We start from the raw sequence: 16,081 nt of genomic DNA, 5'->3' as shown, positions 1-16,081 counted from the left end.
CCCCCCAAAAAATGTTGCTCTTTTAAGAGCATAAGAGCAGAGCAGGCATTGCCCTTCTAAGGTGGCCATTTTATAGTCTGGTATTTTTCTGGATTTTTTTTTTAAACTAGATGGACCAGGCTCTTTCTTGGGGAAGGATTGATATGTGGGTGGGGGGGGGGGCTAGTCGCCCCCTGGAAATTCTTCATGCTCCCCTCCCCCCCTTCCCCCCCGGGATGCTCCCCCCACTTTGGGAACCTATGCACTGGAGTTTATGCTCCTTTCTGTTTTTCATCACTAGAATTAAATTTCCATTTTTTTAAAGTATACCACAGTTTGCAAGCCTTTTTTCCTTATGACAGTTTTTAAGTTTCCATTTAAATAGCTTTCTCATATTGTATTGTTTTCTGTCTTGGAAATCTGGATTTCTTTTGATGCTTCTTCGTTTCATTTAAGAAATTTAAGTTTTGCCATGAATGATTGCTATGCCAAGGACACAGATAGAAATGTTTGGTCTGGCAGTGAATCACAAATGTTGTTTATTAGCTTTATCCCTTTCCTTTTTCACTATCTTCTTTGTCACAACCACTCAATCAGCATTTGCTCCAAAATCCACCTGGGCAAAACAGCTGGCAGCCTTCTTCAGGGATGTGTTGTACCATTCTGGAGGAGTTCTTTGTATATAATCAAGCATTTATTTTAAGATATTATCCAAAAGCCATATCTCACCCCTCTAACCACATGATAGACTGAGAATATCTTTGCAATATGTAGAAGTTTTTTAGTTGATTTTTTTTTTTTTAAACATGGATCTTTAGTTTGTGTGTCTGCTTAATCTAAGCCAATTATTTGGACTTGCAGAAACTGCAATATCTTTATATGTGCATGTTTAACTCTTAAGACACTAAATACTACACCACAGCAATTTTCAAACTGTGGGGTGTGACCTCATTTTAATCAGGGTGGTAAGGCTTCGGTTTTGGCTTTGGACCCCTGCCCAGGGTGGTTGGTCTTGGTCTGGGGCTTGCTGCCCAGGGTGACAGGGTTTATGTGGGCTTAGACTTTAGTCTCCTCCTTCCTCCCTCCACTGTCATGTAGTAACTTTTGTTGTCAGAAGGGGAGATGTGGTGTGATGAAGTTTGAGAGTCAATCATGGCTAGCATGATGAGATCTTATAAGAGATTAAGGCGCAGACACATTGACTTTGTTGTTTTAAGTGCTGCTTAAATTTTTTTTCATGTAGATTGTACTTGTGACATAGCCATCTACTAAAACAATTTTTGATTTTTCCCTTTCCTAACCCACACTTTTTCTTCATTAATTTTTCTGAAGTTCTTACAGATCGCAGTCATATGATATCTTGCCAACTTTTCTCTAGGCAATGCAAAATCCATTTTATTAATCTCTCCCCTGAAGTAATAATGTCTACATGCTTTCTTAATTATTGTTCTCTGGGACTTTCTGACTTATAAATCTTTTTAATAATGCTCAAGCCTGTGAGTAGTAGTCTAAGTGTAACTACTATGTAATATATATATATTTAAATTATGCTATGTTGTGCTTATTGTGAAAACTAAAAATAGTATGCAAATATTCAGGGTTTTTGACTATCAGGTTTTTTTTTTGTTTTTTGTTTTTAATTTCAGGTATAATTTGGGCGACTACAATGGAGAGATCGTGTCTGAGGTCATGGCACAACGGCAGCCAATAAAACCTACCTATGCTATCCCCATCATTCCTGTTACAAATAGCAGCCCATTTAAGCATCAAGAAACTATGGAACTCAAGGAATTTAAAATTAACAAGGTGAAGTGGTACTTAAAAACATATATTTGTTATGTCAATAGGACACAAGATTTTAGACAAATATCAGAAATTATGCTTATTTTTTAAGAAACCCTTTTCTGAAAAATGACATTGATAAAGTACACTAGCAGATTATCAGATGGTATAAATTGTCAGACTTCTACAGAAGTTAGGATTATGTGCATAAGAAATTAAGCAAAATGATTGTTTAAAGCAGATACAGAGCAAGTAGCTCAGGACTGGCAGAGCCAGATGCCAAACTTACATCAGGATAATACATCCTTGTATCTTATTATTCTGTTGCATGATTATATCAGGCATTCTTTAGGTTCCTCTCTTTTCTGATGTTGCTGTTCATACAGTTTTGCCTGTAAACTAAATTTACCAAATGGCAAAAATATGTCTAAGATGTAAACTGCAAACGCTAACTTTAAAAAAAAAAAAATCTAGTTTGGATATAAATTAATTATTAACTTCAATTTTCAAATGCAGTATATCTCATAATAGTTAGTGTGTAAAAAGAGACAGTAAGCAAGGTGTGTTGGGGGGGATTTTAAAAATGCTGTTGCACTATAAGTTTTGTAGACAAATATGAACTGTAGACTTAAAATACACAAAGCAAACCATGCTGAATTATCCAGTTAACCAGAGAAGCACTGATATTGTATTTAGCATTTTTATCTAGTGGTGTTCAAAAACTGCAATCAAAATTAGAGTTCCTGTGTACTAGGAATTTAACAATTTCAGAAGTAGGCAGGCTTGCTTCCCCATAACCCAGGGTACGTCTAGACTACATGCCTCTGTCGGCAGAGGCATGTAGATTAGGCTACCAGACATAGTAAAATGAAGCGGCGATTTAAATAATCGCCGCTTCATTTAAATTTACATGGCTGCCTCGCTGAGCCGACAAACAGCTGATCAGCTGTTTGTCGGCTCAGCGCGATAGTCTGGACGCGCGGGTGTCGACATCAAAGGTATTTGTCGACCACCCAGGTAAGCCTCCTGGGATGAGGACCTGGGTGGTCGACAAATACTTTTGATGTCGACACCCACGCGTCCAGACTATCGCGCTGAGACGACAAACAGCTGATCAACTGTTTGTCGGCTCAGCGCGGCAGCCACGTAAATTTAAATGAAGCGGCGATTATTTAAATCACCACTTCATTTTACTATGTCTGGTAGCCTAATCTACATGCCTCTAGCGACAGAGGCATGTAGTCTAGACGTACCCCCAGTGATGCTTCTGTGTAAAGTCTTGTCTTAAAGAGCTTTTACCTAGTTATACAACAAAGAATTGTTCTGAGCTTTACAAAATGCTGATGCATTGTTACAGTAATTTCAGGTTTCTAGAACACGCTGTTTATTAATGGCTGCAGCCATATTCCTGAATGTTGCTTTATTTGATAAATAAGACTATATCATTAGGTAGTTATATCTGAGTATATATAGTTTACTCCTAAAATCTCTCTTCCTTGTGTATACAATGCTACTGCAAAACTTGTAAAAGTCTACTAGAATACTTCCTGTCAAGACTTTTTGATACATAATATAAACATGGATTTAAAAATTAAAGGTGGTCTAGGGAAGTTTGTTTTTATTACAGATTTTTCCTTTGGATTAAAACTCTTCAGTGGCATTTGGGAAACGAGTTGGATTTTTAGTTTTGTCTCAAGTCTCATAATGTTCAGACTCGTTTGTTTAGAAAAACTAGGGGATTGTGCCTCTGTTCATTATGCTCACCAACTCCCATATCTCTGGGGGTAGGTATCTAGCCAGTGGGGAGGGTGCAGAAATGAGCTGGGGATGCAGGGTCTCAGTGGAAGGGATGAGTGAGGGGACTGGGAGTGCACAGTCTCATCAGAGCAGGTGTATGAGGGTGTAGGGTCTTGGTGGAGGGAGTGCGTAAGGGAGCACGGAGTGTGGGATCTTGGCAGGCTGAGGCTATGCCAGCCCCGGCTCTCACCCCAGCCGCTCAGGAGAGGAGGTCCAGGCTAGGGTCACAGCTCAGCAGCCCTGGATCTCCATGTGATTGCTGGGGAGAGCCGGGACTTGGGGGAGGAAGGCTCTAGGTCAGGGCCTCAAGCGGACGGGGTATGGGGCTGGGACTTGCCTTCCCCAGCTGGTCTTTCACTGCACATGCAAGGAAAAGTTAGACTTATCTATCCCAATCAGCCATTTTTATATTGTTTTGGAAGTAGCACAAAAATGCTTATTAAATAAGAGGGAGACGTAGGGTTTAATCCGCATAGTCCTGCCTTCGTTTTTTGTTCATGTTAATGGTGTCCATTTAAACATGTATTAGATAATGGTCCAGTTCTGATATGCTGTTCCATAGAAATATTTAGTCTTCACTGGATGTCTCATAATAGTCTTTAAAAAAACTAACTATCTTTAATTCCTTCTTAAAATAATTAAAACACTAGGCTGCCAAAACCCAGACATCTGAATTTTGTTTAAATGCTCTGCGTTGCTGTTAAGATAATTCAGTCCAGTTTTCAGCACATGTCCATTAGACTTTGGAAAACTCATTATTTAGTATGACCATAAATTGGTTAAACCGAGTGAATTAATTTAGCTTTTATTTTCTTGCAGCAAGAGAAAGCTGATATTATAAGACCCAAAAGGAAGTATGAGAAGAAGCCCAAAGTCTTACCTTCATCTGCTGCTGCTACTCCTCAACAGACAAGTCCTGCTGCACTGCCAGTCTTTAATGCTAAAGATTTGAATCAGTATGATTTCCCCAGCTCAGATGAAGAACCTCTTTCCCAAGTATGATTTCTTCAGTTTACTGCTTCTTTTCTAAAAGCATTAGAAGTCCTATCTCATGAACTTACCAACCATTTTTGTGTTTTCAAAGGTTATGTCTGGTTCCTCTGAAGCTGAGGAAGAAAATGATCCTGACGGTCCTTTTGCTTTCCGTAGGAAAGCAGGTTGTCAGTACTATGCTGTAAGTGAGACTTCTTTACATAATATAAGACTGAGTATAATTAGAGTATAAATCTTATTTTTAATTGTTCTCTAAAATTCTTTTAAGCCTCATTTAGACCAAACTGGCAACTGGCCATGGAGTAGTCCTAAAGATGGAAGATTAGGCGATAACCGCTATAGATACTGCTTAACCACGCTCACTGTACCCCAAAGGTGTATTGGGTTTGCACGAAGACGAGTTGGGCGTGGTGGAAGGTGAGCAGCATTGAATTTTTGCTCTAAAAATGTACGGATAAGACACTAACACCTTAAAAGAGAACATACTGAATGCTTTCACTTACTGATTTTGGTCTTTTGATTTGTTCCATTGTAAAAACCATCCTCTCACTGTTTACTACTTTGTAGACTAGTATTGTTGATATTGGGAAAGGCTTTTACCACTCCAGAGTTATGTTTGGCAGTTGTGTCACTGACATTCCCTATAAAAATGATTGTGAAGATTTGTTGATGAGTGGCAGATTTTAAAAATGGGTTTCCCCTTTCCCAGAATGTAAAAGTCGTCATCTAGTGGAGAAACACTGAAGTCCTGAAAATTCAATGTTATCTGCCCATAAAATTTAGGTCTGTATGGCTACATCTATACAGACTATATCCCTCTGCCGACAGAGGGATGTAAATGAAGCATTTCGAAAGTGCAAATGAAGCTGGGATTTAAATATCCTGCGCTTCATTTGCATAATCATATAATAGCACTTTTTCGAAAGATCCTGTAAACCTGAGGATCCTTCGGTTTACAGAATCTTTTGAAAAAGCGCCCTGGTTTCGAAAGAACCATGTCTAGAATGACGTTTCAATTTCGAAATAGCGCTTGTTCAAAAGAGCGCCATTACGTGATTATACAAATGAAGCACGGGATATTTAAATCCCAGCTTCATTTTCAAAGTGCTTTATTTATCTCTCTCTGCCGACAGAGGGATGTAGTCTAGACGTTGACTGATTGCTCCTGTGGACTATCATGTTACTTGTAATCCTGATATTTGCAGACAGTTCTGTGATTGTCTAGCAGGTTAATTTTTAATACTAAAACTTTTTTTAAAAATGGGAGCTTAGCATTCCCAAATAATGCCTAGATTCAGCAAATCACTTAAGCTAAATTCATGTTAAATGCTTGATCCTTCAAAAGCACCTTGAAAGACTATACACCTTTAAATATCTTTTACAGTTTCTGTTAATGAGTGTGTTTAAAAGAAGTTGGCTGGGACATTGATTAAACAATGAACAATACAAATGACTTCACTTACCTTTCAGATGTATACAGTACAGGTTGAACCTCTCTACTCCAGCACGCTCAGGACCTGACTGGGTGCTGAACCAGAGAATTTTCTGGACTGTGGGAGGTCCATATAGTCTAGCAGCATTACCAGCACCTCCGTGTCTTACTGGGCTCTTAGAAGACATTTAGGGGTAAATTAGAGCTAAATAACAGCACAGAACATTTAGAGTCAGGAGGGAGGCAGTAAACAAACTTTATGGGACTGCGGGAAACTTGGCCATACCCATGATAAATGGACAACTGATATACCAAAATCTTGCTGGACCACAGTTGTTGCCGGAGTTATGAGTGCTGGATTAGAGAAGTTCAACCTGCAGGCCACAGAACACTAAATATAAAATTATCAGGAAAATCAAGTCAACGGGAAATGGTGATAAACAATCCTAAAAATAGTAACAGATCATACTGCTGGCAGGTAAATAAAGGTTGCAGACTAAAAATATATCAGACAAGTATTCCCTGTAAGCTGCGTAGTTGGGCAGTCACCCAGGAGAAATTCAGGTGCTGCCCAGTTGATTAGCAGAGCACTCTCAACCAGTAGCATGTGTTTCTGCTGGTGGTGCACATTGACACAAGCCTTTGTGCACATCATAAATGTATTCTGCATGAGGATGGAAAAAATTAGAGGAAACATTGGAACAGACCTTTTGGCAGTTGGTATGCATCCAAGGAAGATCTGACAGGATCATAATAGAAGGTCTAGAAAGTTCCTACAGAACTGTATAGATCAGTGTGTCAGTGGTTAGCATCAGTAGTCAAGAGAGGGATAGTTAAGAGCTAAGAAGAGAGCACAATCTGAAGAACAACAGCAGAGAGTCCTGTCTCTGGAGCAAGGTGAGAAGAATGTTCAGGACGCAGTACAGTGTAGTAAGTCTGTCAAATAATTTTAGTGTAGTGTTAGGGTATGTCTATACTGCATTCCTCTTTCAAGAGAGGAATGCAAATTCAGCAGAGAGAAATTGCAAATGAAGCGTGGATTTGAATTTCCCGCACTCCATTTGCATAATTGCGTCCGGGCGCTTTTTTGAAATAACCCCATCTAGACTGCACATTTTCTTTCGAAATAGGGTATTTTGGGGGAAAACCCCTTCTTTCAAAATAACCCTTAAACCTTATTTTTAAGGAGTAAGGGTTATTTTGAAAAAAGAGTTTTTATTGTATCCATCAATAAAGAAATGTACTCTGTGTTGAAAATATTACTTGTGTCCTTCTTTATCAGAAGGCTGTATCTGTGTCCTCTGGGGTAACAGGTCTGAGCTATTCTAGAGTTCCTGAAACCGAGAATCCCTGACAAGCCCAAGATATTCCTTAGTTGCCCTGGAGAGGAATTAAAATAGATCAGTTGTATTCTGGAGGCACCCTAACTGTTTCAGGGTAACAGTAGCACCTAAATCATGCTGTTATGGAATCTGAATTCCATCATCTTATAACTTACTTCCAACAGGTCAGAGAAGGACCTGGATGCTCCTTGAAGTTTGTACCCAATGTTCTCTCTAATTTTTTTCCATCCATGTGCAGAATAAGTGTTATGTGTATCAAGACATGGGAGGATGTACACCACCGGTAGAAACACCTGCTGCTGGCTGTAGGCACTCTGTTAATCAGCCTGGTGGGATTTGACTCTCTCCTGAAGGGCCACCCAAACCAGGGAGCATTGCCTGTGCTGGGAGGCTTGATGGATAGTGACAGCTTCAGCACTTCTTGGTGATGTAGTAATGGGTATATTCAGTGGTTGAGAGGCTGGTTTGGGATTCTTCTGTGGGTAGAATTGGTATATTTGAGCAGCTAGGAGAGGGATTGGCATACTGTTTGGCCCTTTGCAGATATCTTTTGCTGTGTGCTTAGGATTCATGGATTAAAATTTAACATTCTCATTTTGTATCTTCTCACCTATCTGATACTTTACTTAATATTAAATTGGCAAAATTCTACCAAAGAGTGAAAAATGTCAGAGTGCTTTGCTGGTTGCTCATAATAAATTCTGAAACATTGCCATAAATTCCAGTTTGTAAAAAATACTTAAACACCACTCACAGTAAAATAGGATTTAAATGGGTGACTATATTGCATGATATCTTGAGATTTGTTAATGCTAAAGAAATTACTGCTCATGAGAAACGTGGTTTTGCTTACTATTGTCTGCTAAGTTTATTGCTCTTCCATTTTAGGGTGCTTCTGGACCGAGCGCATTCAGACTACGACAGTATGTTTCGCCAGCTGGATTTGGAAAAACTTTCCTCACCGCAACATGCTTCAATCAGTCAATTTGCCAATACCTCAGAAACAAATACCTCGGACAAATCTTTCTCTAAAGACCTCAGTCAGATACTAGTCAATATCAAATCATGTAGATGGCGGCATTTTAGGCCTCGGACACCAACTCTACATGACAGTGACAATGATGAACTCTCCTGTAGGAAATTATACAGGGGTATAAATCGAACAGGCACAGCACAACCTGGGACCCAGACATGCAGTACCTCTATACAAAGTAAAAGTAGCAGTGGTTCAGCACACTTTGGTATGTTTATTTTGACAAATTTTTTTCTAGAAATGTTCAGCTTGACTCAGAGAATCAAAAACACTAGAATTTTATCTATTTTTTTCTTTGTGATCTGTTCTAATGATAGAGAATCATCTGTTTTATCACTTACCTTTATTATATTGAAACCAAATCAGCATTTTTAACATGAACATTAATACAATCTATTTAAAATGTGTGTGTATAAAGGCAGCACTTGTTGCAGTTCTGACTTTAGGAACATATGAGGTCTACTTGTGCGTAGGGTTTTTCGTTAATATAAAAAAGACAGATGACTATATTAAAAATAAGATTTCCTAGGAAGGTATAAAATCTATAACTCCACATTTTTTAGCACTCTACCTGTTAGATATCTATGAGAAGACAAAAGGTTGATTTTATGTTTAATAAAATGTTACAATCCTAGTATGCATATACATGTTAATACAGATTTTTTTAAAAAATCAAGAGTCTTTCCCCTTTAAAAATAGTTTCATATTTATTTCCCCATGCACGGACAAAAAGCCAAAGAAATAGTTGGACTTGCATCATGTTAGCATACTCTTAACTCCATAGAACTACTGTAGAAAATGAATTCTAGAACTGAGGACTTGTGACTGTAAATGTTTGACCCTCAGCCCTCTAATATTTTAAATCAGAAAACTGCTTCTGAGCTGCAGATGTTGATTATTGCAACAGTAGATGGCAGATACTCAAATAACTAAAATACAGCATGTATCATTCACTACTGGTTGAAACCTATCATGTGGCCAAATTTCCTGCAGTCCCATGATGTTTGTTTACAGCCGCTAGTCTTGGCTCTCAGTATTCTGTGCTGTTATTTAGCTCTAATTTACTCCTAAATGTCTTCTAGGAGTCCAGTAAGCAGTGTAAGTGTTATGCTACTAGACAATATTGACTGCCCATGGTCCGACAAATTCCCCGGTTTGGAACCGGTCAGCTTCTGAGGATGCCAGACTAGAAAGCCTGTTGCTTTATTGATCAGGTAGCATATTTAACTGCATCTGAAAGAACACAGCCAAGAGTTACTAATATGTGAAATATGCTCCTTCTTAAGGAGCAGTTACCCCTAAAATCACCATTTGGGATCTCCAAAACAATATACATTCACTATGCTAAAGTTCACTAAGTCAACAAAATCTTATAGTCAGTTGTGTGGGAGGTTACAGATGTAAAAGAAACAGCACAGTTCTCTGATCATTTTCCATTGCTGGCAAATAACCAATGAGCATTGAGTGCTGATTATTAAACACAGTCTTTTTTCTCCTTTGGGACAGAGACAATACGGAGAATTTTTTTGGGGACTGTATTAAAAAAAAAAACTGAAAAGAGTTATGAAGAAGTATTTAGAGATTGCTTTTTGTATAAAAATTCTATTCAGCGGAGTATATAGCATAGTGCATATATTTAAAACTTTTTATCCAGGGACAATCCCCCAGTAATTGGTGAAGTGGTGATTGTGCACTCACACACAAGTTCCAGTAAATGTAATTCATTGGGGCCTCAAAACAAAGTTTTCAGCTTGCTCTTAAAGTAGCCTGCTAAACGAAGAGCTCCAAAAAAAAAATAAAATAAAATACTAAATTCTATTCCTTGAGGGGTTTGTCCCATCCCAATTGCATGACTAAAAAAATACATGTGGAATCAGGTAAAATCCTGTTTCCAGCATTTTCAAGGATGCACACAGTATGTGATGAACTCCGAAAGTTTGGAATGATTTGGATGCTTACTCATGAAAATAGTGAAATCTATTTTTATGACTCCCGTCTCCCATACATGTATTTTATACTTGTCTCTGTTAATCCTGTTCTTCAGTATCTTCAAAAAGTGCACGCAAAGTAGGCTACCTGCTCCTCTAGTGTTTCTCTCCCCCTCCACCCATAATCCCAGTGTCCTGTTCTATACCTGCCTGTCATCCTGATGTTTCCTTTCCTCAGTTCCACCCCTTGCTGGAAGATTGGGACTAAACCTACTACTGGTTAGAGTCTCTGATATTAACATTCTGGTGGCTGCCATCTCTCCTCTTAGTCGCTCTTCCAGTTTCTGATCACTGTACAGGCAGTCCCCGAGTTACGCGGATCCGACTTATGTCGGATCCGCAGTTACGAACGGGGCTTTTCTCACCCCGGAGGACGGGAGCGGCGGGACGCCCAGATGCACCGCGGTCCGCTGCCTCCGTCCTCCGGGCGAGAAAAGCTGCTCCCCGTCTCCCTGGTCTGCAGGGAGACGGGAAGCAAAGCCTTGGCGCACGCCCGCAGCAGGACAGCCCGGGTGCGCTTGAGCTGTCCCCCTGCGGGCGTGCTCCACGGCTTTGCTCCCCGTCTCCCGACCAGCAGACCAGGGAGACGGGGAGCAGAGCCGCGGAGCACGCCCGCAGGGGGACAGCCACGGCGCACCTGGACTGTCCCGCTGCCCGCGTGCTCTGCGGCTTTGCTCCGCGTCTCCCAGGTCAGCAGACCAGGGAGACGGAGCAAAGCCGTGGAGGACTTGGGCGGTCCGGTCCCGCCACCCCCATCTCCCTGGTCTGCTGGGGGGGGGGGGTGCAGCTAGTCCCCCCGCCCCCCAGCAGATCAGGCTTTTCTTGCCTACCCCTGGGGTAGAGCAGCTGGGGGCTGCCGGGTTGGTCCCGCAGCGCCGCTCCGGACCAACCCGGCAGCACCCCAGCTGCTCTGCCCCAGGTGTCCTGATTCAGCCGCTGCTGGTCAGTTTCAGCAGCGGCTGAATCAGGACGCCTGGGGCAGAGCAGCTGAGGTGCTGCTGTGTTGCTCCAGTAGCGCCGAGGAGCCGCGCTACTGGAGCAACCCAGCAGCACCCCAGCTGCTCTGCCCCAGGCGTCCCTGATTCAGCCGCTGCTGAAACTGACCAGCGGCTGACTACAGGAAGCCCGAGGCAGAGTTGCTCTGCCCCAGGCTTCCTAGAATCAGCCGCTGATCAGTTTCAGCAGCAGCTGACTTGGGGATGGCTGGGTTTCTTAAGTTGAATCCGTATGTAAGTCAGAACTGGCGTCCAGATTCAGCCGCGGTTGAAACTGATCAGTTTCAGCAGCGACTGACGCCAGTTCCAACTTTACATACAGATTCAACTTAAGAACAAACCTACAGTCCCTATCTTGTACGTAACCGGGGACTGCCTGTATTTGTTTCAAAAAAGAGAAGCAGTCCAATAGAAAAGAATTGTAATTTGGTTAATGCAGAGGAAGAAATGCACTAAAGATGCTGGACAGAGATTTCTAGCTGATTTTAGGATAAGACATGAAGGAACTGTTGGCAGGTTGTTTGTGAATATAAATTGGTCTGTAACCTATACACATTTCATACTTATAGATCACCATAAATGAGCTGGTTACAAATTTGGAATTCTGGGTTAACAGCTGTATTTACTTGGTTTCTAAATGCATTGTAGACTTGAAATCCAGATTTGTTAGCCCTCTCTTGGATAAAGCCTCTAATCACATTTGCTATATCTTAAGTTTAGAAAAAACTAAATCTTTGAGTAAGTGTTTAGTGTATTAACACAATCAAATAATGTGTTCATCGTTGTAAATTTTTTATAGTATATGTTCAATACTTTTACAAAATCAGTATGGAATTTAGATTCCTATTTTTGTCTGACACTGTTAACTTTTAATACTTGGCATAGGATTAATATACCATGTAAACATTTACTTAATCTGATTTTATAGACACAGCTGTACTCAAATCAAATGATTTTTTTTTTAATTTGGAGAAGAAAGTAAACATTAATACAACTGATTGAGATTATAGCCACATGATTCTCCGTCATTTTATCAGGAGTCCTAAACTTAAATCACCTGTACTATTTTTAATCCAGTGGTAAATAATGCCATACAAGTTTAGATATTGAAAAAATTAATATAATCCAGCCTGCCTTTAGGCAAACGTAGAATTATTTTCTGCAGTACATTTTTCTAGTGTGAGAGTCCCACCTAGTTTCATATGTTCCTCAAAAAATGGTATTTCTTTCATTTCTTTGTGTATTACACACATGAGATACATATTCATACTATGCACTTGAGTTCAGAATTTCTTCCAAAAAAAATGGTTGGCCCACTCGTGTACTGTAGTTCTCATGCTTCCAAGCAAGGGCATAAAGAGCACTACAGTTTGATCCCTGTCCAGTTCCTTCTTACCACTGCATGATCAGAGTAAGAATTTCCTGTGCTTTCACTCCTTTTTGCTGCCTCATTCCTGAAAGAATTGTGTAGTTAATTTTTAGTAGTTTTTATAGTATACCACAGATAGTTAAACAGCAGTTCCCTTCTCTCCACAAGAAGTGTGAAATTATGCCTAGGGTGTTGGGATTCAAAAAACAGTTTCTTACCTGTACTCTGAGCAACAAGCATCAGTGTTGGTTATACAGGTAATGCTTGCCATCTGCAGTGGATGCGTTCTTGCATACACTGCAAATGACGAAATTCGCAGATACTAGGAGCTGCAACTCCCGGACCCTGTGGTGAGCTCCCCATGGCTCCCAAACTCATCACAGGGTCCAGGAAGCTGCCGCCTCTCAGGCCAGGCGACCCACAAATATGCAATGACACAAGGGTCTCCTTTACTTATATGAGCTTCAGTATCTCCCAGCTGCAGCATCTGCTGCTCTCTTCCCCCCCTTCCCCAAAATCATGAGGGTCAGAAATTGAGACTCATGAAACACCTCAGGGAGAAGGCAATGAAGCCCTAGTCAACTCCAAGGAGGGAGGGAGGTGTGTGTGCTTCCGTGCGCGCACACACGTACATGCATGCTTAACAAGTGAGCAGCAACTTCTCTGAGTATAAGCTCAGGAATAGCAGCTAACTCTGTTAAGTCTAAAGAGAGGTTCATATGAGAATAAGAGGCACTCTCATAGACATAAGTCATTTACAAGATTAGGAGATACGCAAGAATACAATGGTCTCTATACCAACAGCAGAAGTGAAGTCATGGAATAGTCAGCTCATTCCAGGACACTGTTATCACAAGGAGACAGTCATTCTCCTATTCCACCCACCAGCTTTGAAGCACAGCCATCAGTCTTACAGCTGTTCAGGGATGTGGCCTTCTGATGAGTTGGAAGCTCTGCAAGAGTATCTGCAACACCAAGGAAAGGCTGTTCCAGACAAGTCTTAGAAGATTAGGGTTCCAACCTCCAACCAGACACGATTGATCAAGAGACAAGTGGTGCCCTATGCCAAGGGGCCCCTCTCTACTAATGGATACATCTTATTGACAACATTTGGTTACTGTTGGAAGCTTACTTGTCATCACTCAGCCATATACAACCAGCCCCAACTGGAATATTTAGAGGAGGAAGGTGAGCCAAATCTGTTGGTTCTAGGTTATCTCACTACCGATACTGGATGGAAAGACCATCTCATCTTTTGTCTCCCTCAGGTTACTTTAAGCATGACCAAAAGCTTGTGCATAGCATAGCTGCAAAGCTACAGATCCAGCTGTAGCACTGCTTACTAAACATTCTGCAAATCTCTGGTCCCAGTGGAGAGGCCGTACCCACCAGCAAGGCCATCATAAACACAGCCAAGGCGGGTTGGCACTAGTGTTCCCTCTGAGCTGTGTGCTTGTGTAGCCATTCAGGAGAAATTTAAATCCACCTGGCTGATAAGCAGAGTGCCCACAGCTAGGTTTTGTGTTTCTATTGGTGGTGCACATTCACATATGTATTAGTGCACATAAAATATTATTCTGCACATGGATGGGAAAGATTACAGGGAACATTGTTTGCCACGCCCTTGTTTCTTGTGCTATTCCTAAGAGGGCTGAGAAATGCCTCTGTGTCCCATCCAAGTGGGAGAGTTCTTGTTCTCTCACTCTGCCAAACTACAGAGTGGTGCAGGTGGCTACAGAGCAGCACTAAAGGCTATGACCTCTTATAAGGGATGCAAGAGACTTGATCTACTGGGAACAAAGGTCTTCTCTTCCACCTCCCTCAAGTTCAGGGTTCTAATTATCTTGCCATATTGGTGGTTCATGATTCTAGCTTCCTAGAATTTAAGGACAAGCTTCCTGAGAAGAATAAAGCCCACTGTCAAGCCTTAGAGGATATGGGCAAAATGAGGACCAGAACTTTACTCTAAGCCACAGTGGACACAGCAGATACAGCATCAAGATCAGTGGCTATGGCCATAGTCATGAGGAGAGACTCATGACTCTGTTTTTTTTTTTTTTTTAGAGGTGCAGTGTTCTATCCAAGATCTGCCCTTTGATATTATATGGTAGTTCATTAGTAACCAGATGAGTCTCAGCCATCTCGAAGATACAAGATCAGTACTTGGCTTGCTACATGTTCAAAGCCTGCGTCCCCAAAGGAAGCTTTATAGACAGGGATAAAGGGCAAGACCACTTCTTCAGCTCTCATGAATGTGTTCAGGAGCTACTGAACGAGAGAGAGTTGATTTATAGACACAGGAACCCAGCTTCTACAACGTTTACCATCACTTAGGCACACTAATCCCCAACATAAGAATTTATTTTTGACGGGGACTGTCAAGACCAGGTTCTCTTTTCCCCTATTCAGATGTTTTGAAAACCACCTTACCCAATTTGTCAAAACTTAAGAGTTCCTCACTAAAGACATCTGGATATTAGAAGAAGTTATTGACTCAAATTTGATCATTCCTTTTCACAAGCCCCCTTCCCATTTCCTCTTCAGGGATCATATTCACAAGGAGATTTTTACAACAGACCGTAAATTCCCTGCTCTTCAGGGGAGCGTCATAAATGATTTCACTTCAACATCCTGAGAAGAGATTATATTCTCCTTACTCCTTGATTCCCCAAAAAGAATGGAGGATCAAAGCCAATTCTTGAGCTATATCAGTTAAACAAATTTATTATGAAAACTAAAAATCTGTATGGGTACCAATTCCACCCAAGATGTTAGATTATTTTTGGCTAATGGACAAAATAGGAGACTGTTTGGTTTGAAATACAGTTCATCTCTCACACATCTGAGAACCATAGTTACCAATGCCTCCATGTTGGGTAGGAGTGTGTGCATGGGTGATCATACGTCACGGGTTCAGAATGCACATCAACTTACAAGAACTCAGTGTGATCTGTTAGGCTTTGCAATTCTTTTCTTCAGTCCATCCAATTAAAACATTCTGATAATGTTGACAACAGTATTTTATATAAACAGGAATGGGGGAATGAAATCTCTCTGAAATTGGTGCATCAAACATTACTTAACTCTAGCAGCAACATACTTACCAGGGGTGCAAAATTGCAGAGCAGACTGCCTGAGCAGACATTTTCCATAAATTAAGAATTGGGAGATTTGCTATTTGGTTTTCGACTGCCTTGTTGGTCATGGGAAATGCCAGCCAGCCTCAAAGGCAAACAGGAAGTTTAATTAGTACTGCTCAAGAGCAGCACTGGGGACATACTCTAGACAATGCCTTCCTCAGGTGCAAAGATTGCCTGGCATTCTATGGAATATCTACTGTGATATTCCATGATCCACCATGAATCATCCT

General features: G+C 40.9%; 1 protein-coding gene across 3 annotated transcripts in view; it reads left to right on the top strand.

Annotated features, from left to right (window-relative positions):
- EPC1 (enhancer of polycomb 1) overlaps positions 1-16,081 on the top strand; it is a 138,333-nt gene that overhangs the window by 106,926 nt on the left and 15,326 nt on the right. For all 3 annotated transcript variants that reach the window (XM_025184459.3, XM_075922663.2, XM_075922664.2), the window contains 5 exons: positions 1,626-1,785; positions 4,378-4,554; positions 4,643-4,732; positions 4,820-4,968; positions 8,215-8,567. In XM_025184459.3, the coding sequence (XP_025040244.2) occupies positions 1,626-1,785; positions 4,378-4,554; positions 4,643-4,732; positions 4,820-4,968; positions 8,215-8,567 (929 nt within the window). The remainder of the gene's footprint in view (positions 1-1,625; positions 1,786-4,377; positions 4,555-4,642; positions 4,733-4,819; positions 4,969-8,214; positions 8,568-16,081) is intronic.

Source organism: Pelodiscus sinensis, chromosome 2 (genome assembly GCF_052426305.1).
Source record: "Pelodiscus sinensis isolate ZL-2025 chromosome 2, ASM5242630v1, whole genome shotgun sequence".
NCBI lineage: Eukaryota > Metazoa > Chordata > Testudines > Trionychidae > Pelodiscus > Pelodiscus sinensis.
The sequence above is the reverse complement of the archived record's forward strand: the minus strand, read 5'-3'. Positions and strand labels throughout refer to the sequence as shown.